At 40.6% G+C, this 27,694-nt stretch overlaps 1 protein-coding gene and 1 long non-coding RNA gene across 5 annotated transcripts in view; one reads left to right on the top strand and one right to left on the bottom strand.

Moving 5' to 3' along the window:
- The window catches only part of TDRD3 (tudor domain containing 3), a 306,660-nt gene that overhangs the window by 214,335 nt on the left and 64,631 nt on the right, over positions 1 to 27,694 (bottom strand). For all 3 annotated transcript variants that reach the window (XM_077812194.1, XM_077812198.1, XM_077812200.1), the window contains exon 2: positions 2,717 to 2,801. In XM_077812194.1, coding sequence (XP_077668320.1) covers positions 2,717 to 2,801 — 85 coding nt within the window. The remainder of the gene's footprint in view (positions 1 to 2,716; positions 2,802 to 27,694) is intronic.
- The window catches only part of LOC144262453 (uncharacterized), a 63,342-nt gene continuing 59,360 nt past the window's right edge, over positions 23,713 to 27,694 (top strand). For both annotated transcript variants that reach the window (XR_013345521.1, XR_013345519.1), the window contains exons 1-2: positions 23,713 to 23,904; positions 25,600 to 25,729. This is a non-coding gene — a long non-coding RNA (uncharacterized LOC144262453). The remainder of the gene's footprint in view (positions 23,905 to 25,599; positions 25,730 to 27,694) is intronic.

The following is a 27,694-nucleotide window of genomic DNA, read 5'->3' as shown; positions in this document are numbered from 1 at the left end:
TTCCCCCAGACACCTTAGGCAAGAGTCGTGGGGGTCTCCCATTGGCATCGGCTTCAGGCAAGCCGAGCAGGGTTTGAAGCCTGGAGACCCCGGCAGGGGCCCCGGTACCGGGACGAGGGAGAGGGGAGAAGACCCTGCTCCACACTACTAAGTACACTAATCTAACTACACTAACTATTAACAAACTACTAACAACTATAAACAACTATTAACAATGAATTACAACTATTAACAGGTAATTAGAGAGAAAGCTAGGGAGAGCGGAGATCAGGTACGCTGCGCTCCACAGTTCCAACGACCATCACGGGCGGTAAGAAGGAACTGAGGAGGCGATGGGTCAGCTTGGGCATATATCCAGCGCCATGAAGGCGCCACTCCAGGGGGCGCCTCACCCAACCCACCGAGTGTTGCTGGGGTAAAAATCTTCCGATGATCATGCACGCAGCGCGCACACACCTAACTGGAATCTATATGGATTCCAGCACTCGAAGAAAAACCTATCCTTGCAACAAAACCTGTTGCCAACCGTGTCCACATATCTATTCAGGGGACACCATCACAGGGCCTAATCACATCAGCAACACCATCAGAGGCTCGTTCACCTGCACATCTACCAATGTGATATATGCCATCATGTGCCAGCAATGCCCCTCTGCCATGTACATTGGCCAAACCAGACAGTCTCCATGTAAAAGAATAAATGGACACAAATCAGACATCAAGAATTATAACATTCAAAAACCAGTCGGAGAACACTTCAATCTCTCTGCTCACTTGATTACAGACCTAAAAGTCGCAATATTACAACAAAAAAAACTTCAAAAACAAACTCCAACGAGAGACTGCTGAATTGAAATTAATTTGCAAACTGGACACCATTAAATTCGGCTTGAATGAAGACTGGGAGTGGATGTGTCATTACACAAAGTAAAACTATTTCCCCATGTTTATTTTTCCCCGCTACTGTTCCTCACACGTTCTCGTCAACTGCTAGAAATGGCCCATCTTGATTATCACTACAAAAGGTTGTTTTTTTTCTCTCCTGCTGTTAATAGCTCACCTTACCTGATCACTCTCGTTATAGTGTGCACAGCAACTCCCATTGTTTCATGTTCTCTGTGTGTATAACATCGTCCTACTGTATTTTCCACTGCATGCATCCCATGAAGTGGGCTGTAGCCCACGAAAGCTTATGCTCAAATAAATTTGTTAGCGTCTAAGGTGCCACAAGTACTCCTGTTCTTTTTGCAGATACACACTAACACGGCTGCTACTCTAAAACGTCACATTCCAAGTAAGGCCCTAAGTTTCTTGACCAATGCTAACTTAGACACATTGACAGGCCTCTTTCCCTAGCTAGAAGATCTCTATTCTTTGAAGAAAGAAAAGGAGTACTTGTGGCACCTTAGAGACTAACCAATTTATTTGAGCATGAGCTTTCGTGAGCCACAGCTCACTTCATCAGATGCATACCGTGAAGTGAGCTGTGGCTCACGAAAGCTCATGCTCAAATAAATTGGTTAGTCTCTAAGGTGCCACAAGTACTCCTTTCCTTTTTGCGAATACAGACTAACATGGCTGTTACTCTGAAACCATTCTTTGAAGAGTTATTTATAACCTGGGGGGAAACCAGATTATCATCTCCATCATGATTATTGAAGAGGCAATTAATCTGACTTCTGAACAACTTTTCTAAACATTTCATATCTACTTTTCTCATCTTCTAAAAAGATAAATGAGTAAGATGTGGCTGAGGTATTTATACAGCATTTATATTTCTTTATCCACATGCTGACAGGAATAGATAGACTATTGATCCAGATTAGTTCAGTAAATGCACATTTATTTAGTGCTATAATTATGTTGTATTTATACTGTTTTCTATAAAGCATCTTCAGGTATGCCTTTCTTTCTTTATACAGTCCATGGATGGAATGCAATACAAGAACAATATGCATAAAAGTTACAAGCACAGAGTTACAAAAGTTGTAATACAAGAACAGTATGTGTAAAAGAGTTTCAAGCACCGCAAGGTTTTTTGAATATATTTATATCATAAAGCAGTATCCTTAACAAAGGATGCTATTAACTATTCCCCCAAAATTTAAAGCATTCAATTCAATTGTGGCCTTTTTCATTTAACTAACTTGGAATGATTAGGGCTGTCAAAACAGACATGGGCATAATATTTGCTAACTAGTTTTTATTGCAGGGCCAACACACAAAGCACCTGCAACAGTACACTTTTTGCTTCCAAGTTGTATCTTCGTAAATACATAAATAGATCAGAGTCTAATTTCTACATCATATCACTTTTAAGGCATGTTGGATCTCAAGCCTGAGCTACCGTAAGTGCCCAAGGAAATACCTTAATTACCACAAGAGTTAATATTTGTATTTATATTTACATGACTGTATGCATTCATAAAATGTAATGTATTTTGGGTGTTGATGTTTGTTTTTTAATAAATGAACATCCAGCTAAAAAAGAAACACTACATATTTTTCTATGACGAAATATGCTTTAAAAAATTTCCTTTAGCTTGAAGTTTTTAAGAAAATCACTGCCTGGCAAAGATGGCACTTCTGAGATCTAATTCAGATATACCAAATTTAACAACACATGGAAATAAAAACATTGTGTATTATGTGCAACATGTAGAGACTGAACAATCTGATATAAGATTTTTCCAAAAATTTCACAACCGTAACCTACATTAAGGGCAATCAGGATAACGTCACTTATATTGACTTTGTCAGAAGAATTTGTGCAAGCTTCAATTCCTTCATCTGAAAGATACCTGTTAAAACAAAATGAAGTTATTTTAGGAAGGTATTTGAAACACATTTTAGACTAAGCTATTAGTTAATCCTCCTTTTAGATTCCTTAAGTAACCACAATGGCAGGACTTCAGGCTTATTCAGTAGGAATATATGTAATACTCTGTATTTTCTGTATTCTTACAATGCAGTTTAGAAAACAACTGACAGAGATTAAAGGATTCCTTCAGTTGAGGAGTTCCTTCACACTGCCTCTATGTGGGCGGTTCCCTTATTGATCATTTCTGCCATTCCTACTTCCTTTTTCTCCTTCTCTTCAAGATTTATATATAAAACTACTAATTATCTTTATGTGAACTCCTAGATGCATACACTGATTTCCCAATTTATCGTATAAATTACTGCACCATGGCCCTCATCTACCTATCCACTGTCTTATCTCCTTCCCTCATCATAACTTAGGCATTCAGACCCAGGCAGAAAAATAAGCTGATCCTTGCACCTGTAGCATCCCACTGAAATCTACAGCAACACTATCTGTACAGATCCAATTGAATGATCGAGACACTAGTTAATAAGTTCTTACAGGCATGCAAAGATATATTTATGAAAGATTGTGATTTGGAGACACTCCCACATAGGGACAGTGTTGTGGGTGTGGACATATGCCCTGGAAGCAGTTGTTGGAAACACCACATGGCTGTGTGTGGAGCAGCTCACTACAGAAGCTCTCCAGTTTGTTTTATTAAAGTTTTATTGCTTTGTCATTCACTGGTTTGTTACTTAATGAACCCCAAGATTGTTACAAGGCAGAAACTATTTTTTCTGTAAATGTTAAACAAAGATGACACGATCCACACAAACAAGTGACAGCCTACGCCCAGGTTTAGTAGAACACAGTGGTCAGCTAAGTTCAGTTACTGGAGAAGATAATGTGCTTTTCCCAAAGATGTTAACTGACAACTATTCAAGTTGGACAAAATTTTTCTAATGAAAAATATGACAACTTTTTGGCTTTCCTAAAAGAGATTTTATAAAAAAAAGTTTTATTCGAATTAACAGAAATTTTAAATTAAAAATGGCAGCTGTTCTGAAATATTCTCATTTTTGTGCTACACACACACACACAATTAATTTTGTATTGCCAATTTTGATTGATCAGTTTTATCACGATTCAGTTTTGGAATTTCCAATTTCAACAAAAAATTGTACAAAAACTCCTTAGAAAGTTGCACCCAAAAAAAAAAAAAAAAAAAACCTTATGACAACAGAATGAAAAATACTTTCATATCTGCAAAAAACTTCTACGAAGTTCACCCCCTGGCTGTTTTTTGATCAGCTTTCATTACTAAAAGAAGAATTAGAACAAACTCAAGATTTGTGAAAACTATCTTCTTAATGAGGCAAAATGAAAGAAAATAGGAGAGGGAAGCTAACAGAAACATACAGCAGTCAACAGGGTAAAAATATTATGTGTCTAATTTTTGGTGGATCTTCTTAGACTACGAATGCAGTTATCCAAAAGAAAAATCTTTTTGCAACATTAAGGATGATTGTATGTTTCCTCAAACGTCAGGACAGTGAATACTAAATTTAGTTTTAACTCTACCAGTTATAATTATGTCAGTCGTTTTATACTGTATAATTTACACACACACACAAATAAATTTTGGGAACCAATGCAGAAGTATATAGTCTACCAGTTGCTACCAGATGAAAACAGAAAAAGTTGCTTGCTTAGAAGCAGTGCTTTCTAGATAGTGGCTCAACTGTTTCCTAGTAAGAGAAACCCTCTCTCTATTGAATGACTAAAAAAATTACGCACTAGAACCTGAAATTTTCCTAAGCAGCATACATTATTCCCCTGCATCAAGTAGTACACTGCTGATAACTGTTACTGAAAAGGGATTCTTTGCTCTACCACTGAATGTCTCACCCTAAAATGAGGATTACAAAGTGGATCATAAGACTTGAGGTACTGATCACTTAACCCAGGTGTCAACTGAACTCACTCACTAAACCAGAATATTTCCCCTCCCCTCCCCCAGAAAGACACCGGGTATGTCTACACTACGGAATAAGGTCGAATTTATAGAAATCGTTTTTTTAGAAATCGGTTTTATATATTCGAGTGTGTGTGTCCCCACAGAAAATGTTCTAAGTGCATTAAGTGCATTAACTCGGCGGAGTGCTTCCACAGTACCGAGGCTAGAGTCAACTTCCGAAGCGTTGCACTGTGGATAGCTATCCCACAGTTCCCGCAGTCTCCGCTGCCCATTGGAATTCTGGGTTGAGATCCCAATGCCTGATGGGGATAAAACATTGTCGCGGGTGGTTCTGGGTACATATCGTCAGGCCCCCCTTCCCTCCCTCCCACCGTGAAAGCAAGGGCAGACAATCGTTTCGCGCCTTTTTTACTGAGTTACCTGTGCAGACGCCATACCACGACAAGCATGGAGCCCGCTCAGGTAACCGTCACCCTATGTCTCCTGGGTGCTGGCAGACGCGGTACGGCATTGCTACACAGTAGCAGCAACCCATTGCCTTCTGGCAGCAGACGGTGCAATACAACTGGTAGCCGTCCTTGTCGTGTCTGAGGTGCTCCTGGCCACGTCGGCTGGGAGCGCCTGGGCAGACATGGGCGCAGGGACTAAATTTGGAGTGACTTGACCAGGTCATTCTCTTTAGTCCTGCAGTCAGTCCTATTGAACCGTCTTATGGTGAGCAGGCAGGCGATACGGATTGCTAGCGGTCCTATTGCATCATCTTCTGCCGGGGAGGCAAGAGATGAGGATGGCTAGCAGTCGTACTGTACCATCTTCTGCCGAGCAGCCATGAGATGTGGATGGCATGCAGTCCTTCTGCACCGTCTGCTGCCAGCCAAAGATGTAAAAGATAGATGGAGTGGATCAAAACAAGAAATAGACCAGATTTGTTTTGTACTCATTTGCCTCCCCCCCTCCCCTGTCTAGGGGACTCATTTCTCTAGGTCACACTGCAGTCACTCACAGAGAAGGTGCAGCGAGATAAATCTAGCCATGTATCAATCAGAGGCCACGCTAATCTCCTTGTTCCAATAAGAACAATAACTTAGGTGCACCATTTCTTATTGGAACCCTCCGTGAAGTCCTGCCTGAAATACTCCTTGATGTAAAGCCACCCCCTTTATTGATTTTAGCTCCCTGAAGCCAACCCTGTACGCCGTGTCGTCAGTCGCCCCTCCCTCCATCAGAGCAACGGCAGACAATCGTTCCGCGCCTTTTTTCTGTGCGGACGCCATACCAAGGCAAGCATGGAGGCCGCTCAGCTCACTTTGGCAATTAGGAGCACATTAAACACCACACGCATTATCCAGCAGTATATGAAGCACCAGAACCTGGCAAAGCGATACCGGGCGAGGAGGCAACGTCAGCGCGGTCACGTGAGTGATCAGGACATGGACACAGATTTCTCTGAAAGCATGGGCCCTGCCAATGCATGCATCATGGTGCTAATGGGGCAGGCTCATGCTGTGGAACGCCAATTCTGGGCTCGGAAAACAAGCACAGACTGGTGGGACCGCACAGTGTTGCAGGTCTGGGACAATTCCCAGTGGCTGCGAAACTTTCGCACGCGTAAGGGCACTTTCATGGAACTTTGTGACTTGCTTTCCCCTGCCCTGAGACGCATGAATACCAAGATGAGAGCAGCCCTCACAGTTGAGAAGCAAGTGGTGATAGCCCTGTGGAAGCTTGCAACGCCAGACAGCTACCGGTCAGTTGGGAATCAATTTGGAGTGGGCAAATCTACTGTTGGGGCTGCTGTGATGCAAGTAGCCCGCGCAATCAAAGATCTGCTGATATCAAGGGTAGTGACCCTGGGAAATGTGCAGGTCATAGTGGATGGCTTTGCTGCAATGGGATTCCCTAACTGTGGTGGGGCCATAGACGGAACCCGTATCCCTATCTTGGCACCGGAGCACCAAGCCGCTGAGTACATAAACCGCAAGGGGTACTTTTCAATAGTGCTGCAAGCTGTGGTGGATCACAAGGGACGTTTCACCAAAATCAATGTGGGATGGCCGGGAAAGGTACATGACGCTCACATCTTCAGGAACTCAGGTCTATTTCAAAAGCTGCAGGAAGGGACTTTATTCCCAGACCAGAAAATAACTGTTGGGGATGTTGCAATGCCTATATGTATCCTTGGGGACCCAGCCTACCCCTTAATGCCATGGCTCATGAAGCCGTATACAGGTAGCCTGGACAGTAGTCAGGAGCTGTTCAACTACAGGCTGAGCAAGTGCAGAATGGTGGTAGAATGTGCATTTGGACGTTTAAAGGTGCGCTGGCGCAGTTTACTGACTCGCTTAGACCCCAGGGAAACCAATATTCCCACTGTTATTACTGCTTGCTGTGTGCTCCACAATATCTGTGAGAGTAAGAGGGAGACGTTTATGGCGGGGTGGGAGGCAAATCGCCTGGCTGCTGGTTACGCGCAGCCAGACACCAGGGCTGTTAGAAGAGCACAGGAGGGCGCGGTACGCATCAGAGAAGCTTTGAAAACCAGTTTCATGACTGGCCAGTCTACGGTGTGAAAGTTCTGTTTGTTTCTCCTTGATGAAACCCCCCGCCCCTTGGTTCACTCTACTTCCCTGTAAGCTAACCACCCTCCTCCCTTCGATCACCTCTTGCACAGGCAATAAAGTCATTGTTGCTTCACATTCATGTATTCTTTATTCATTCATCACACAAATAGGGGGATGACTACCAAGGTAGTCCAGGAGGGGTGGTGGAGGAGGGAAGGAAAATGCCACACAGCACTTTAAGCACAGCACTTTAAAAGTTTACAACTTTAAAATTTATTGAATGCCAGCCTTCTTTTTTTGGGGCAATCCTCTGTGGCGGAGTGGCTGGTTGGCCGGTGGCCCCCCCACCGCATTCTTGGGTGTCTGGGTGTGGAGGCTGTGGAACTTGGGGAGGAGGGCGTTTGGTTACACAGGGGCTGTAGTGGCAGTCTGTGCTCCAGCTGCCTTTGCTGCAGCTCAACCATACACTGGAGCATACTGGTTTGCTCCTCCAGCAGCCTCAGCATTGAATCCTGCCTCCTCTCATCACGCTGCCGCCACATTTGAGCTTCAGCCCTGTCTTCAGCCCGCCACTTACTCTCTTCAGCCCGCCACCTCTCCTCCCGGTCATTTTGTGCTTTCCTGCACTCTGACATTATTTGCCTCCACGCATTCGTCTGTGCTCTGTCAGTGTGGGAGGACAGCATGTGCTCGGAGAACATTTCATCTCGAGTGCATTTTTTTTTCTTTCTAAGCTTCACTAGCCTCTGGGAAGGAGAAGATCCTGTTATCATTGAAACACATGCAGCTGGTGGAGAAAAAAAAAGGGACAGCGGTATTTAAAAAGACACATTTTATAAAACAGTGGCTACACTCTTTCAGGGTAAACCTAGCTGTTAACATTACATACATAGCACATGTGCTTTCGTTACAAGGTCGCATTTTGTCTCCCCCCACCACGTGGCTACCTCCTCAACCCTCCCCCCTCCCTGTGGCTAACAGCGGGGAACATTTCTGTTTAGCCACAGGCAAACAGCCCAGCAGGAATGGGCTCCTCTGAGTGTCCCCTGAAGAAAAGCACTCTATTTCAACCAGGTGACCATGAATTATATCTCACTCTCCTGAGGATAACACAGAGAGATAAAGAACGGATGTTGTTTGAACGCCAGCAAACATACACTGCAATGCTTTGTTGTACAATGATTCCCGAGAACGTGTTACTGGCCTGGAATGGTAAAGTGTCCTACCATGAAGGACGCAATAAGGCTGCCCTCCCCAGAAACCTTTTGCAAAGGCTTTGGGAGTACATCCAAGAGAGCCGCGAATGCCAGGGCAAAGTAATCCCTTCACATGCTTGCTTTTAAACCATGTATAGTATTTTAAAAGTACACTCACCGGAGGTCCCTTCTCCGCCTGCTGGGTCCAGGAGGCAGCCTTGGATGGGTTCGGGGGGTACTGGCTCCAGGTCCAGGGTGAGAAACAGTTCCTGGCTGTCGGGAAAACCGGTTTCGCCGCTTGCTTGCTGTGAGCTATCTACAACCTCCTCATCATCATCATCTTCTTCTTCGTCCCCAAAACCTGCTTCTGTATTGCCTCCATCTCCATTGAAGGAGCCAAACAACACGGCTGGGGTAGTGGTGGCTGAACCCCCTAAAATGGCATGCAGCTCATCATAGAAGCGGCATGTTTGGGGCTCTGATCCGGAGCGGCCATTCGCCTCTCTGGTTTTCTGGTAGGCTTGCCTCAGCTCCTTCAGTTTCACGCGGCACTGCTTCGGGTCCCTGTTATGGCCTCTGTCCTTCATGCCCTGGGAGATTTTGACAAAGGTTTTGGCATTTCGAAAACTGGAACCGAGTTCTGATAGCACGGATTCCTCTCCCCATACAGCGATCAGATCCCGTACCTCCCGTCGGTCCATGCTGGAGCTCTTTTGCGATTCTGGGACTCCATCATGGTCACCTTTGCTGATGAGCTCTGCATGGTCACCTGCAGCTTGCCACGCTGGCCAAACAGAAAATGAGATTCAAAAGTTCGCAGTTCTTTTCCTGTCTACCTGGCCAGTGCATCTGAGTTGAGAGTGCTGTCCAGCGCGGTCACAATGGAGCACTCTGGGATAGCTCCCGGAGGCCAATACCATCGAATTGTGTCCACAGTACCCCAAATTCGAGCCGGCAAGGCCGATTTAAGCGCTAATCCACTTGTCAGGGCTGGAGTAAGGAAATCGATTTTAAGAGCCCTTTAAGTCGAAATAAAGGGCTTCATCGTGTGGACGGGTGCAGGTTTACATCGATTTAATGCTGTTAAATTCGACCTAAAGTCGTAGTGTAGACCAGGGCACAGAGAACAAACTTGAGTCACTTTTTGGCTAAATAACATCTCTTTAGCCAGCACTATTACAGTCATTGTCAACACAACAGTCTCACCAACAACAAATGTCCAATTAGGGACATCAGCTAAGGAGTTTTCAGCAGCTACTTCATCACTTCAACATAATTAACAGCTAACAAAAAAACTAAACTAAACTAAAACTTCATCCAATATTTTAAAATATTTTCTAAAACACAATGTATGTACCATTAAAAAACACTGTCACGAGTAAATTAAAGAGAAAATGCAAGATCCCAGTTACATTTTAAGAGAAAGTTTGAAGGTGTGTATTAGAAAACTGTTTTCATTTTTAAGTAACAGAACTTTTAACAGCAACACTACTTCGATCAAGAGGAAAAAGAAAAGACAAGTATAGAGTGAGTCTCAAAAGATCCCTCTGCACACCTGCACTGACAGACCTCAGGAGAAGGATCAAAATGTCTAGAGCTTTCTAATCAGTTCCCAGGTGCTGCCTGTAAGCAAATAGGACCCAAGAGTGAAGATACTACTGTAAGTACCAAAAAAACCTCTTACCCTAGAGAATTCCTGTTTACTAAAACAACTGGTAAGAGCACGTTTTTTTCCCTCCCTAATGGGAGCTCTGGATGTGCTGTATTCCAAACCCAATCATTTCTATTCTAACTAAACATATATATGTACACATTCAGCTTTATTAAGCACAACCTGAGCTCTAACTAGACCAGATAGGTTTCCTGTAGAGTGGCTAAAAAGAGAAAAACCTTTCAGCTAGTTTCTACTTCAGCGGTGTTTTTTTCATAATCTCATTGTCCATACATTGTTCCATCACAGCTAATGAAAAATCTCAATCTCTGTTAATTATTTGGTTGATATATTTAAAGGCAGCCCACAAATTATTTTTGTGAAAAATTGCTATTCACAAGACACCAAAATTTTGTCAATTGAAGCATTACAAATAAAATATGCTTTACGTTTAAAAAAAAATCTATTACAGAGACTCAGTACACTTAACATGAAAAACACACACCCACCTCAGAAATTTGAAGCTATGCCCAAGTGGGGATAGAGCTTGCAAAAGATAACTCTTGAGATGGGACCTGGGGGAATCCATTCTCCTCAACGTGAGGGACTACTCGGTCCCTTCCGGGCACAACAGAATAAGGTACCGTAGTGCCCATCATGCCCAAATGCACAGAATTTGTGTGTATGCAATCCCCACTCTCATACTGGGAGTGTGAACTTCCAAATACAGCTGTCTGCCCTTCAGTCCCTCATGCCCAGCTCTTTCAGAACCTACAGACCTTCTCCCACTTCCTTCCAAATGTACCAGACCTGTTTTCTCTTTGGAGGCTCTCTTCCAAGTACTGACCACATTTAAATCTGTTTAGTGACTGAAATTATGTACCTTGGAGGTAGAGCTACATTTAAAAACATGTAATACAGTGGTGTGTATATACTATGGGGACAAGGGAGAGGGGAAAGATTAAAGTACCCACTTTCATGTTTGTCTTTTAAGTCAAATTTAATGATAAAAGGACAGACTGCTTTCTCCGGACATACCACTCCATAAGTTTGTGCGGGAACAAAAAGTCTCCCTTTACATCTGCTTTCCACTAGAGGTTGCGGCACTATTGTTGCAGTTGACAGACAGGGAGAGTGCTCTTCTCAGCAGGCACCTGAGAGCACAGTACTCTGTGCCTCGGCTAGTTCTTGATTCCCTTTGCCTACCACTATCCATTCCTTCCTTCTCAATAAGGAAATGAAAGGAGCGATTGGCTGGGATAGCAACAGAAACATTCCCTTAATACAGCCTCCCACACACATATACACTCTTAAAAAGCATATATTTGCTGAACGAGGAAAAAGAGTGCAAGAGTAATGGAGGAAGAAGAACACAAGGGAAGAGAGGAGAAAGAGGAGAAACAGAAGAGACTGCCCCACAAAAACACTTACAGAGAAGTAAGTCTGCTGTCCAACCCACTACATAGATGCCAAGGAGGGTAGGAAGGCATGAATTATTTCCATAATGTAAACAGGAAAGCAGATGAGGTTGCAAGGCCTGGTGGAAGAAAACTGAAGTCCACACAAACATCTGAATTTTTGGATATTACTCCGAAATGTTCCTGAGTTCTGAACATCCAATAATTATTCCTTTGTTTACCCATATTATACATACCTTGCAACATTGGTATTTTGAATTTTGTAGATAATTACAATGTTGCATTACGGTGATGAGCACTGGTCAGCACTGCCAACTGGGACGTTAAAAGTCCCATGGGCGGTGCTGCCCACCTAAGGCAGGCTAGTGCCTACCTTTTCTGACACTGCGCTGCAGCCCAGAAGCCGCCAGCAGCAGGTCCAGCTTCTAGGCAGGGGGCCCCAGGGCTCCACACGCTGCCCCCCCGCCCAGAGCCCTGACCCCCTCCTGCACTCAACCCCCTGCCCCAACCCTGAGCCCCCCCAAACCCGGAACTCCTTCCTGCACCCCAAACCCCTCATGCCCAGCCCCACTTCAGAGCCTGCACCTCCAGACATATACTTAGTTTTATTTTCCAATTGTCCCCCTCATATTAAATGAAGTAAATACTTAACCTCCAAAGTTTCTATATTGCAGGAATATACCCTATTCTGTTGGAGGCATAATAACCAAAATTTACAGCATCTCTGATTGCCAAAAAATCCATTCGCACTGTCCACCTATATGTGTCCATCTGTCTTATTTTATACCTTTTAAAGAAAGCAGGTGACAACTCACATATCTAAATATATAAAGCTTATCTTTTTTATAACAGTAATAACACAAATGCCTGAAATGCACAACCAAAACAACGTTAGCTGAAATAAGATCTGCTTTTATTTGCCCTCTAGTCTCTATAAAGATGGATCAAGCCAATAAAAATATATATCTATTATTTAGAAGCACCTTAAGTATGAGTACTTAACGTTGAACTGAATCAATCAGGTAACCTATTTTCAAAATAAGATTTACTGTATAAAATAGTAAATTCTCTTTTAAAACGTATTAAATTATCACTTTTGGGCTTTTATGGTTCATATGCACATATAAATATTCAACTACTTGTACTATCGCCATCCCATGATATTATATTCTGTCACATAAATCTATTTTAGTTTTCTTCTACTCTCATCTTTCTAGTTACACATTATGCAAGAAGCAGCTCTGGCTAAGAAGAAAATAAAACAAAAGTACGTGAAAGATGCATAATTTTCAATAAATGTTCACTAAAATTAGCACTCAATACAGAGTCACATTTCACCACAAACCCGCTATTAGTGGAGGCAGAAGATACAAATCAATTTTACATTATTTCCTGTAACAGCTTGTTTTGAACTCAACTTCAGTCACGTAAAGCAGTTTTGAATCTCATGGCCAAACTTTATGTATTCACTGAACCTTGAATATGCAGATATCAAAAATTAAAATCCTTTTTCAGGTTGTCAAACTGAGAACCCAGTCAGAATTTTTTTAGCTCTCCTGCAAAATATAAACCTCAAAACCAGAAGAGAATTCTTTAAATTCAGTATCTGAATTGACAACATGCAATTTTTTTTGGTCACTGGACAAAGATAAGATAATTTTATAACTTTGTATTTAATCTAAAATAAAGTGTACGTAGAAGGTGAAATTACAGAAAGAATGCACAACATTGAGACATCCACTAGGTGGCACCATTGCTACATAATAAAAGAACAATATTGCTTTTCTATATCACTGAGTCACTTCAAACTTGGGGAATATTTTGCACAATATAGTTTCAAAGGTTTCTGCTGAAGTTACATCAGTTTTCTAAAGGAAGAAAATTTTGCTGCAGTGTCATAAATTTTACTGAGTGACTATATCATTAAACCTTCTAGAAATGTGTTTTACAAATATTTCTATATTAAAGTAGGAAAATCATAGATTTAAAGAGAATAGTTTTTATGCACTCCCCTACTACCTATATAACAGTAGGAACATATTCTGCTACTGCAGCAACCAAGATATTGTAGTTCTTAAAAGAACTGTGTGTTTTTTTCCTCCAAGAATCTGGGGGGGTGGGAGGAGGTATTTATTTATTTAAAGAATAACTTAACATTTTACCAGCTGAGAGAGAAAGAACAAATACAAGATCCATCAGAATTACAATGTACATAGCAAAAAGTATCTTCTGTCACACTATACCACCATTAAAAGTTCCAATGATATGTGAGTTCACAGTTTTCCTAATACAGTAGAACTTTGCTAATTCACACTGGCTGAAAAATCCACCAACGATTATAAAAATCTGTGTATTAGTGAACTAGTATTTTGCAGAAATAGATTCCAAGTGCCTTTAGCTCTCATTTGAGTTAGCAGGGATTGAAAAATGCTCAGCACCATCCTCACCAGCTCACAGGATTAAGACCTAAGTAAACAATTTAATATATTTAAGAAACTGCAACAGACATTCTTTGTTCATCAGACATTTTAAAAGTGTAGTTTATCTTTCATCGTTTGATAACAGTACAACATATTAGTAAATATACTGTAATAGGTTTCATAAAAGTAAGGAAATCTTAGTAATATTATTTGTATTCCAGTGGTACCCACATGGTGCTAGGCACTGTCCAAACACACAGGAAAATTTATGTGCCTCAAACAGTTATGGTAATGTAATAGTAAACTTTTATGATGAGATACAATATAAAGTCTTTCAAGCCAATCTGAACCCGGCAAAGGTTGGTACTGGGAAAAAAAAAAAAAAAAAGGTTTTCAACACTGGATGGCTTTTCAGTATCATATGTGAAATGAATGTGTTGGTCTCAGCACATTAAACTATGTTCAAGCACCTTCATCACAAGAACCACCATCACAAGTGACACTAGCTTGCACGTTTGTTGACCGTCTCGGAGGGGGAGGGAGGGTTGGAGGTGGGGGGAAATGTCAAGAACTGAATGAACACAAAAGAAAGTACTCTTTTGTCTGTAGAGGTGGTCCTTTCTGCAGGTTGAGGTAATTTGACAAAAACAGGGGTGAAATGTTTGTATTTTTGCCACCTCTACTGTTCCTGTTCTATAAAAAGAGAGCAAAGGCTTCATTCTCCACAGAAGTGTCAATCTGCACATTTCAGATTACTAGAGTCATACATAAAAACCCAAAACAAACAAAATACTGATGAAAGTTAGGGAGTGATTGGCAGGCTTTTTTTTTCTTTTTGGGAAGGGGGGTGAAACAAACACCATAGATATGTGGATTAGTGAGGTTCAGCTACAATATTTTATAATTAAGAAATATTTCAAATTTAGATATTTTCACTTGGAACACAGACGTAAACTAAATTAGATATGCATATTTAGAACTAATTAGAAATTGCAAAATATCAATTCCATACTTAGTAACATCAATGAAGCCCAGTATCTCTTCAGTCAATATTAATCTATTAAGCAAATTAAATTACAAATATTAAAAACTGTATTTAATAATGGGTCCTTTAAATATTTTTCAATTGTTTTATTTTTGAATACAGTTTTTTTTTTTTGGCACATAATTCTACATTTGTAAGTTCAACTTTCATGATAAATAGATTGCACTAACGTACTTAGAATCATAGAATCATAGAATATCAGAGTTGGAAGGGACCTCAGAGGTCATCTAGTCCAACCCCCTGCTCAAAGCAGGACCAATCCCCAATTTTTGCCCCGACCATTGCTCCTTGTTCTGTCATCTGCCACCACTGAGAACAGCCGAGCTCCATCCTCTTTGGAACCCCCCTTCAGGTAGTGGAAGGATGTTATCGTACTTGTTTTAGGTGAATTGAAAAATACTATTTCTTCTGTTTTTACAGTGCAAATATTTGTAATAAAAAACAAAGTGAGCACAGTATACTTTGTACTGTGTACTGTAATTGAAACCAATATATTTTAAAAAGTAGAAAACAGCCAAAAATAAATAAAAGGTATTCTGTCATTGTTTAACAGCACAATTAATTGTGCAATTATTTTTTTTTATCGCTTTACAACCCTAATAATTTTTAAAAACAGTAAAACACAGATTTACATTTCTTACAAGAGACTGAGCAGCACTCTCTGAAATGCGGCTCTCACAGCTGCGTGTAAGTCCAGCTGTCATTATGAAATATGTCCCTAGGGGTGGAGTGCAAGGGGTACTGCAATGGGCTAGAACCATGCCAGGAACGTGGGGGGGGAATTTCTGGAGGACATGGAACGCAGTTCTGTATGGGCTGCAGTGAGTAGAGCACGGATATGTGCTGACTGCAGCACAATCAGAAACCTCAGCATCCCTCTTTGGTCCTCCATCGCTTTATCATCCACTCCTGCCCCTCTGTCATCCACTCCTGCCCTTGTCTCCTCTCCTGGCTATCCATTCTGAGTTTTTCATGGACTCGTTCTCTCTCCAGGCTCAGTGCTCATTATCTGCAGCATCAGATCATTGCAGCACTTCTCTTAGCAGTCATCCTTACACCTTATTCACCTCCATATCTGACAGAGGTCCTCTACCAGTGTGTAGGAGATGGCCCTCAAGGGCACATCCTCAGAAACAAAAGAAACAATACATGGAGGCAGTATTTTGAATCACAAAAGTTACATACACCTCTTTACATAAACCTTGGCAAGCACACAGCTCAGCAAGAGCCCTCCACATGGTGAGTTTGTTCTAGGAGGGAAAGGGACAAGATGGAGCAAAGGGCCTGGGTGGTTTCAGAAGTACAAGCACCTAGGGACACTATTCTGAATGCTGCCACCATTTTCCACAGGCAAGAGTGATTGAAGCAGATATCTCACTCCTGAGGGTAACCAAGGATGCATCTCCTGCACGCATACAGCTTCAGACCGGGTCCGTATGCTGCTAGCCTGTGTGCTGCTTTGGTTCCTGCAGAAGTAATTGCCGACTGGCACACCAAAGTTTCCTACAGCGGGGGATGAAACAAAGCAGCTCTGCTCTGAACCTTTGGCAGAGGATTGCAGTGTACTTCCAGAAAAGTTTGCAAGAGATCTCTAAGGATGATTCCCAGGGCATCCTGATGTGCATTGCAAACTTTTCTGCAAGGCTCCCACTGCATAGCTACACAGGGGAATGAGAAGCAGATGCAAACAGTATCTAGTCTTGTTAATTTCTCTCCTTTACCCCACTTCTACCACGTAACAAAATAAAGGACACCTCTACCTCATGTCACCATGCAGTATCAAAGCAATAAGTACTTACCTGTGTTCCCCTCTCCTGCTTCAGGAGAGCCAGAGCTGGACAGCTGGCTCCAGATTAAAAAAGAGGTCCTGGCTCACCACACCACCAGATGACCCTGTCGCATATCCCACATCTTCCTCCAACTCTACTTCCTCAACCACCATTTCATCCTCGGGGTTGACTCCGCTGGCCCCTGCCTCTGTTCCCCCCCGAAGTATTCACAGTGTGCTTGGCGGTAGAGGTGGGGTCACCGGAGAGGATGGCATACAGCTCCTTGAAGAAGCAGCATGTTTTCGGCAGCACACCACAGTGACCATTGCCTCCCTTGCCTGCTAGTACACCTGCCTCAGCTCCTTGATCTTAGCACAGCACTGCTGCGTGTCCCTTTAGTGCCCCTTCTCCTCCAAGCCATGAGCAATCTGCACATACATATCAAAGTTCCTACATCTGGAGCGGAGCTGTGACTGCACAGCCTCCTCTCCCCACAGACCCAGCAGATCCAACAACTCCAGGCAGGAGCATGTTTGCTGTAGAAAGCCAGCATGGTCAGCTGTGAAGATGCTATGTGAACTCCCACTGCAGAGCAAACAGGAAATGGAATTTCAAAAATTTCGAGGGCTTTAAAAGAGGTCTGTGTACCTGGCACCAGGGCAATAGAGCTGAAACTGCTGAACAGTGCAGTCAGGATAGCATTGTGGGACATCTCCTTGAGGCCACTTATGGCGACATATGCAAGCACAGCGTCTACAGTGACAGAGCCATTCTAACTTCGTCGAAAAAAGCTCTATGCCTCTCATCAATGGGGTTTATTATGTCGACGTAGCTGAAGAGTTAAATTGGCGGGAGGAGCATTGCAATGTATACACCTCCGTGTTTTGTCAACGAAAGCAGACTTTTACTGACAAAATTGTGTAGTGTAGACAAGGCCTAAATGTCTTGGTTTGTTTTCTTTTTCCCCAGTCTCTCTCTCACACACATACACACAGAAGAAAGTTGCTAAAAAGCACATTATTAATCAGAGAGATCATTCTCCCATGTAATTAGTCCGATTTTTTTTTTCCCCAAATGCACCGTTTTCAGCCACTAGAATGAAATGATTCCTAATGGCTGTTTATAGGATTACAAACAGCAGGTGTTTACAATTTTTCAAGTATTACATTTTAAGATATATTCGATATTCAGGATTTTGTTTTATCATGGAATTATGTATTCACGTAACTGTTGTTCAATCAGAATATCTTTGAGATGCTGTGGTCGACAGATTTTTGTACAATTCAACAGTTGTTTTTCATTTAAAAAAACAAAATTCTATTATTATTAACCCACAAAATGGACTGACAACCACCACCACCACTCCAGGCTTTATACAGTGAGCAGAAGTTGTATGAAGCCAGATGAAATACTCTATTTTTCATGTTTAATTTAAGAATAGCTGAAAGCATTACCTTTTCAAGGTCTGGGCTGTATTTTTGCCTTATTTTGTTTTTCAGGTGGGAGGGTGTATTTATATTTTAAACTGGCATATAACATAGTATAAAAATTTGCCAGGCCAACTTCTTTCATTAAAAAAAGGATACATTCAATTGTAGGAATGTGGGGAATGGCATCCCTATAATGATGCAAAGTAAAAAGTAAAAACTGCTGAACACATATGTCCGAAGAAATGTTAAAAAGGCACTCACTGAATCTTTAAAGAAAATAAAGATATTTTATCATAATTAAAAAAGTAAAATACCACAACATTTTTAAAACAAATATATCTGCTTACCAAGATATTTTCCTTGCATACACATGCTGGATAAGATTTTGTGCTGTCTCACACTGTGTTTTCACTGACACAAAGGGTATTTTGTTTTCTTTTTTTTTTTTTATCAGTGAGATAAACTTGCAATAGTACTTCTCTGTAAAATCCTAAATGGAGACAAGGCACATGTAGGGTTTACCAAGAGTAGGTAGGACAGGTCAGCACTATACCCCTTTTCCCCACACACACCTGCTGACCTCAGCTAGCCTTGTAGTAAAACTCAAGTGCCTTGTCTCCAGGATGTTTTTACACACAATAGTTATCCTGTCGTACAAAACATGCTTTCTGTGAGGGAAGATACAGGCTAAGAGGCACAGCACACAACTCACAGGCCAGGGAGCACAGGGGACAAAAATGACTGAGTCAGCTTTCCACATGCCTAATCTTGGGATGCTCATGGTGGCTGGAAAAACTCACAGAATAAAAGACAGCCTTGGGGACCCAGATAAATTATGGAAGGCTCCCAGAGCTGCTCTATGGGCCATAACACTGTCTTCAATCTCCACAGTGCTGCACACCCCCACACTTGTGGCCCCACACTTCCTGCCCTCAGCCCAACCCCCAGCTCTGCTCCCAACACACCCATCATGCCCAACTCTATGCCTTATACCACAGCTTTCAAAGAGATGCTCTGAACACAGCCTTATGGTTCTCTTTCACAGTTCCTGTGCTGGCAAAATTCTCCTCCAACTGGAATCAGGCTTTTTAGGCCTGCGTTACACCACTCCTGACTTTTTAACCCAATATGAAGAGTTAAGTGGAGAAGAGACTAACTCACTGTTTCTTCCTAAGGTACTCACATGGCCCTCAATACTATACTAGCTAAGCAACTTCCCAAACTGTAAAAGAAAAATTGTTTGATGGGCTGAGAGGAAGAGAAAGTGAGAACATATATAACTGAAAAAATGAGTTCTACATTATATTCAAAACACAATGAAGTCTGTGTTTTTAGTATCTTCTCGATCAAGTTCCATAGACTAGGTCCAACTCTTGTGAAAGTTCCATCTCCCACACTCATGAGTCCATCCAGAATAGTTTAGCAATCCATGATTCCAATAGAACACAGCTGTTGTAAGAACTATCGTCTCTGAGAGAGAGAGGCCAGTACTGGTGAGAATTTGAGTATCAAGACAGACTTTGAATTGGACCCTTTATTCAATAGTGAGCCAGTGCAAAGACTGCAACACTGGAAGAGATATTTATGGTGGCCCATGTTTCTGAACAGAATTGCTACATTAAATAAAAAACATTATACAGAATCAATCAGAAAGTCATGCAGTACTCCTACCTTGCAGAAGTCTAAGTAAATTATGTCTTTATCAACCAAACCTATCTCATCAAAACATAATACCAAGTTTGACAAGACGAATTTTAAATAAAATCATATTGATTGGCATTAATTTTCACACTGTTCTTTAATTCTAAACATTTGCATCCCATATCAGCCTTTCCATGATTTTGTCTGGGACAGATGTCAATGTCACCTAGATTGTCCCTTTTTAAATACTGGAACATTAGGTTTGGGGTATTTTTCTCCTTCCGTCCCCCGGAAATTCCTGTGTTCCAAAATTTGTTAAAATATCAAAACCAAGGGCTCCGATTGCTCCTCAGCCAGTTCTCTGAAAATACCTGAGTACAAGTTTCCTAGTCTTGCAGTTTTAAAACACGTTTAATTTTAACAGTTGCTGTTTGCAAAGCCTCTAACTCCAAATAATACTAACACTAGTAGGGCTATTGTATGCTTTTTATAGTCCATTTTCTCATATGAAAACTGGGCTGCTAGCAAGCATGCATTTTTATTTTTTAAGCCATTCATAAAGATGAAAAATAACCTAACTCTTTGAGACAAGCACTACGTCTTCTTTTGTGTTTGTACAGCATCTTGTTCACTATGATACCAGAAATAATTATAATGCTTGTAATTATATCAATTGTTGCCCTCAATACCTCTCCACTGCACATACTACACACTCTAGATATATCCTTCATTACTACAAGCGAACAAACACAATACACACAAATACCTTATAGAAAAAAGAGACACCAAAAGTAAGAAGAAAGGGGGGGAGGGAGTTGACTTGAAAGTTAATGTCTTTCCAAAAGAAAATATGACTTTAACAACTCTTCACCCACCTATAAATAACTAAAGGGAGTGGGACAGTTATACATACACACCAATTACATTATACAGTATTGAAATTTTCATAAATTCAGTCCATAAAAACAATTCCAAATCTACATTTTTAATTCACTGAACAAAGAACATGTTAGGTGCTTTCTAATCTTTCCTAATCTTTAATTATTTGGGTTGAAATTTTCTATGCCAGGTGTCTGCTCGTGGCAAATTTCAGCCAAAATGGTTAAGCTACTTGAAATAACTTATCAGCTTCACTCTCAATGTTAAAAAAATTCTAACTGTCTGAAATTTGGCCAGAGGTGATCCTTTTTCAGGCATGTACCTTTTGCTATCCCTGTGAAAATGTGCCCAAATTTTGCCAAGTTAGAAACCTTTGAAAAAAATTCCAGTTCACACATGCACAAATTACAGAATTAAGGTTGGCTGGGGTCTGATTTGCAGAAGGACTGAGCACTCGGGGCTGCAACTGAAGTCACAAACGGAGCTTTGCTTTAATGTATTAAGTGCTATATAATTCTGAAACTGAACAATCTGGTCCTAAGCATGTCAGATATTTAAATTAGCAGATACTTCTTTAAGAAAAAAACCTTAATCTCTCTGTGCCTCAGTTCACCATCTGTAAATTGGGGATACTGTAGAGCCTCAGAGTTACGAACACCTTGGGAATGGAGGTTGTTTGTAACTCTGAAATGTTTTTAACTGAACAAAACATTATGGTTGTGCTTTCAAAAGTTTACCAATGAACACTGACTTAATATATCTTTGAAAATTTACTATGCAGAAGAAAAATGCTGCTTTCTCTTTATTTTTTTAGTAGTTTACACAGTAGTATACTGTATTGGCTTTTTTTTTTTTTTTTTTTTTGGTCTCTGCAACTGCCTGATTGTGTACTTCTGCTTCCAAATTAGATGTGTAGTTCACCGGAAAGTTCGTAACTCTGGTAGTTCTACTGTAATATCCATGCATCTCACCAGGACGGTGTAAAATTAAATGCATGAAAATTAGTGAAGCACTCACATCGTAGCGATGAGCACCACAGAAAACTCTACAAAGAAATTAACAGCTCTGTCTTCAGAGTAGGATTTGAGTAGTATGTTGTAAACAAGGGGTTATGGGGCCACAAATTGAATAATGAGAACAAAACATTGAATAGTTACTCACTAAGCGAGCACTGTCCATTCTGTGCACTGACTTAAAGACTACATCATAATCCATACGCTCAAGGGGAGCAAATTAAGACTGTGGAGGCAAGCTTCATTCTGACATTTTCTATCTTTTGAGTGCTTGACTTTGTAACCTTAATGTTTTTAATATAGTTTTTGCATATCATAGCTATCTAAAATACACAGTAATAGCAAAAGTATACCTTATTTCAATAAAATGTATAAAATAGAATTGAAGAATTTCTTTAAAAAATTAATTTATGAATTAATAAAAAGTATTTTTATACAAGTCTGATTTGATCTCTTTCTGTGATAGACAATAAATAAGGTTGAATTTCAAGAGACATGTAATGTAATGTAAGCTTTAACTTATTGTCCTTGTAATCAAACTATTAACATCCTATTTCTATTATGATTTTAAAAGTTAAAATAGATTTTTCACAATCCCTGCAGCATAAATATGAACATATCACAAAAAGATGACAGTGAAATCTAAACTAGATTTATTAAACTATTGATAAACGCTATTAAATGCATGCTATTTATATATTTTAAAAATACGCTGTCTTGCCTATTTAACACACAACAATGTGCCCAGTGTTAAAGCTGAATATAATAGGGTGCACACCTTTGATTATGCTTTTTTTGTCTAAAGTCAAAATTCACAATTTAGTGGTCAAAATTCTGCACTATATTCTTATCTTCAGTAATATTTCTTCCTTGCATCATAACTAATCATAAATGTGATCACTCATATCTATTTTTAGCTTTTGCAGCTGACAAACTTTGTCTTCCTTCTGTTTAGCAGTTTGTTTTCTTTAATTATCAGTAGCTTTAAAATGTAAAACAATGCATAAAGAGATTAATTGAAGATGGTTGATCATGCATGACAAATGCAGTAAGTTAGATATTCAAGTTTTAATTTTTTATAAGTGCTTTCTCACTTTAATGGTAGAAGAAATTATACCATTATAGTAAAAAAAAAAGCAAACAACTCACAGTTAGCTCATTTGTAAACCTACTGGAACGCCCACACTCCAAGCGTAGATAGATGCAACAGTCAAATGCCTTACACGTTTACTACACTAAGGCCAAGTCTGCACTACAAAAGTAAGTTGACCTAACTTATGTTGGCATACAGCTGCCACAATAATTACATTGCTTCCGCTGACACAAGAGGGGTTTTTAAGTTCCTCTGATCCTGTGTAAGAAAAGCAGCACGAGGCAGCTGCAGAGGGAGAAAAAACATCGCGAAAAGCCCAGTAAGTATTACAAAGGTGGTAACAGTATTATGATGCTTTAACTTGCATAGAATTGTAGTTTGTTTTAGAATTAAGACTTGAGATAAGTGGTAAATAGTGACAATTTATAGCGAAAAACCCAAAATGGCAGCCGCAATGATTCTCTATTATAGATCTTAAAATGGAGGATGCAGAGCAGACAAGGGATAAAGGTTAGATAGAGTTTAATGGGGAATGACTCAGCATACGTCAGAACACGTAAAAGGGAGAGCTCCGGAGAGAGGAGGATCTATGCTAGTAAGTCAGGCGAGCAGAGGATCTACGCGACTGAGTTAGGAGGAGGAGCAGCTTGAATAATAGATAAAGCTGATTGGCTAAGCAAATGTCGCTCCATTGGGGAGGATCTATGCTAATGAGCTGGACTTGAGAAAGCAACCAATGAGAGGAGGGCTGGTAATCCTATATAAAGGCTGACAGCCAGCAGGCTTGTGTGTGGGTGTTTGAGCTGCGGTGAAGAGATCAGGAGCTGAAGAGAGTGGTGGGAGCTGAAGAAGCCACAGCAGCAGAAGAAACAGCAGCAACTGAAAAAGCCGCAGTAGCAAAAGCAGCAGGAGAAGCAGCAGCACAGGCAATATGAAGCCCAATAAGACAGATCAAAAGGACCCCGAAAGATGAATCGGAGGAATTTTTGAGAAGGAAGAGTGTAAGTCTGATTTTCTATCTGTTTTAAAAGCGTGTCTGGGTGTGCCTTTAAATACAGTCAGATGTCTGCGTCTGAGTGACATCCACCGCACCCATTCTGTGACAGCTTGGCCGCGGCTCACAGAATGTTAATGTTAAATAGTAACGTCTCTTTAAATAACATCATAATCCCTTCCTGTATGTATGTATAGAAGCTCTGCTTGTCTCCTTGTGATAATTGTAGCACTGTGTGACAACATTGCATTGGGGGCTCTATGCATGTGTATGAGAGGTCTTTATGTACCTTAAGTGCTACACTATAACTGCTATATACTCTGTGGATTCTGTGCATTTTATTCTATTGCGCTGCTTTAGTGTATAACTTCTAAATGTAAAGCAATTGTGTTTCACTATATCTCATGTATTGTAGTGTATTCTTCTTTTTTGCTTTAAGTGTATTGTAATTGATTATTTCTTTTAAATGAAATTACTGCTTGAATATCAATCCTTCGAGCGGAAGGCTGTATCCGTGTCCTCTCATAGATTAGGAGAAATAGTCTGCTCTGGGGGGTCCTCCACAGTCAGAGACAAACACCAAGGTAAAACCCCAGCAATTCCTCTAGGACAAGCCACCCCTCATTAACCATTTGGGTGAGACAAACTGACAATTGGTTTATGGTCATAGACAAACCAGTACTGAGGTGCCTTCGGTCCAAATTTTGGGGTAACAGTGCACGTCTACACTCCTTGTGTTGGCGGTGTGCATCCTTACCAAGAACGCTTGCACCATTGAACTATCGAAGAGGGTAACTGGTGAATGGCTTCTGAAAGCCAGCAACAGTTAATGTGAGCAACACAGTGTCTACACTGACTCTGCATTGACCTAACTACTTAGACATGGACCAATTAAAAATGCGGGATTAACTGCATTAAACCTAATTAGGTGGTCCACGGCCCACCTGTGGCCATGCTCCTGCCTAAGATCAAGGTCAGTTTTTTAGCAATAATAAAGCAATATGAGTCTGGCAGTCAAAAATGGGGGGGGGGGGGGAAATGAAGGCGAGGCAAGAAGACAAAGCTAAGCAAAAAGACAGTTTGTCATCTTATTTTAAAAAGCTTGAAGTATTGAATAGTGAACATTCATCAAAAAGTATGGGCGAGGAAACATCTGAATTATCTGATCACTTGCCGAGTTGTGGGGATACCACAACGCCTGCAGAAGTTGAACAAGTGGACTCTGAAGTGACAATGGAACTACAAAATATTGGTGATTTTGTCAAAGGAAGGGAAGAAACCTAGCCTGAAGACATTGCATTATGGCCAAAATCTGTTTCATTGGCTATGACAGAATATTTCTTAGTAAATAAACTGAAAAAAGTAAGTAATATGGAAAATTTGAGAAAAAGAGTATGAGGTTGCAGGACAAAAGCAATTAAGAGGTCTTCATGAGTCTTCATTTTCTGAGGATGAAAAAAATGTAATTACAGAAATGACAATTTGGTTAATTTTTTCAGAACCACTAAGGCACTACTGTTATGTTTGCAAATTATTCCCTGATCATAGTAAAAGAAAACAAACATTTGTCAACGGGCATTCTAACTGGAGAAACGTTGCAAGACATATTGCTGATCATGAAACTTCCAAAGCTCACGTTAATGCTATGTGTAAGCTCGCTCAAAGGTGTAAATTATCTGGAAGAATTGATTCTGTATTACAGGCTCAGTTTGAAAAGGTATGTCCTTATTGGAGGAAAGTGCTGAGACGTGTTGTTGCCACAGTCAAACTGCTGTCTTCTTTGGGACTACCTCTAAGAGAACATGATGAGTCATGTTTGTCACATCGAAAAGGTAATTTTTTTAACTATCTTGACGATTTTCTCAAAGAACATTTGAAAAATCATCACTATTGTGGCTCAAAAACGACCAACTTTTTAATGCACCAAACCTATGATGAATACATCACTATAATAGCAGAGCAGCTCAGAAACCAAATCACTGATGAAGTAAAGGATGCCAAGTACTATTCCATAATAGTCAATTCAACACCAGATATGATTTTGAGGTATGTGACTGGCAATGGTGAAGTTGTAGAGCGATTTCTTTGTTTTGCCCCGCTAAAATCCCACACTTCTGAGACAACTGTTTTTGGGGGGAGGGGGCATGCCTGCGGACAGTCAATGTAAACAAAATGTTTCACGCCCCACCACCGGATTACCCTGATGGGCCATCTGACAAGGGTTGCCAATCCCTGGTCTAATTATTGTGATGTTTCTTGTATGAATATCTTGGTTAAGCTCAGCAGGAGCCTATCTGGAAGAAACAGGCAGGAAGGAAAAGAACGGCTGAAGACAGTCACCTCTGAGCAAACCTTTAAGTGCTGGTAACTGGCAATGGCAGAACTATTCCTTTGATGATTTTACTTATATCTTCAGCTATTCTGCAAAAAACTCATTTGGACCAGGAAAGGTTAAAGCCCAGGGAACAAATGAACTCTGGCAAGATTAAAAGGGACCATCTCAAGAGAGAGTGGTTGTTCAGGGGAACCTGACTGAAACACAGGCATCAGCTGTGGTGTCTGGAGAATCTAGCTTTGTGTAGGTCAACCAACAATGGTGGGGCTCAGTAAATCAGGCATGCATGTAGACCGTTGTTTAAAAATCCTTTTTTCTCTGTTTTATTTTAGCAGTAGGAACAAAATATCTACTTGTATTTTAAGAAGGCTGTCTGATCACTGTATATCACTGGATACAGAGAACAGCAGTTAAGTACCAGAGCTCAGTTGGACATGCAGGGTAAGAATGGTACCATAGCCCAGGTCCCAGTCTAAGAATGGGAGAATTATGAAATTCCACCCCAAGATAAGCAAAGGAATGAGGCATTATACCAGAGTGGTAGTACTTAGAGACCAGAAAGGGAACAGAGTTGCAACCCTAGCTCTGCAACTGTCACAATTCTGAAGCAGTCTTAAACAAAAGAAGCTATTTGTCAAATAAGCACATATGGAACTGAAGTTATATTTCAGAAAATGTACAAACTACAGGTTTCAAAAGTAAAAGTTGGGACTCAGAATCAAAGGGTCAAATACATTTGTCCAACATTTACATCTCCTCTTTCCGATGCACCACCTCAAGATGCAGCAGAGAAGAGCTCATAAGTAGATGAAATAAAAAAAGGTTATCTGAGCCAATACACAAATCCAGTTAAACCATTAAACAAAGTGGATAGAAAGCACATTGAAACTGATGCAGTTTATTAAAAACAAAAGGGGAGGCCAAAGTAATAACAGAAGAGGCTCAAATAATACAACTAAACTCAGAGCAACAGAAGATGATACAGCACAATACAACCATCTGAAATTAGCTCAAGAGCCATCAGAAGTTCTCAAGTTCCAGCATAGTTCTGCATAAAGATGCTATCACCTAACCTCAAGTTTTAGTTGTTGAAAAGAGTCTTGCAAAATCAATCCCATGGGTTAGGGCAAAATAATTTTTAGTTAAAAAAAGTTAATTGCGGATAGTTATTAAATCTTAACTTAAAGTAACATTTCAGTCTTTCCTTTCAAATTCTGCCTGGTCAGACGGTATGTTCCTGAAAAAAAAAAAAGACACCATGACTAAGAGATAGATATGTGAGGAACAAACATCCAGTTCTCTGCTGTTAGACTTGGGTTTTCCTATCTGCTGAAGTGTCACAGTTTCACTTTCCAGCCACATAGTAGTAAGTAAGCAAATACTGTGATTGACACATTTCACCTATATTTTCTAGTATTCTACTAAAACAGAGTTACTAATCATTCTATTCTAGCAGGCAGTA

Source organism: Eretmochelys imbricata, chromosome 1 (assembly GCF_965152235.1).
Source record: "Eretmochelys imbricata isolate rEreImb1 chromosome 1, rEreImb1.hap1, whole genome shotgun sequence".
NCBI lineage: Eukaryota > Metazoa > Chordata > Testudines > Cheloniidae > Eretmochelys > Eretmochelys imbricata.
This window is presented reverse-complemented; position numbering and strand designations above follow the sequence as displayed.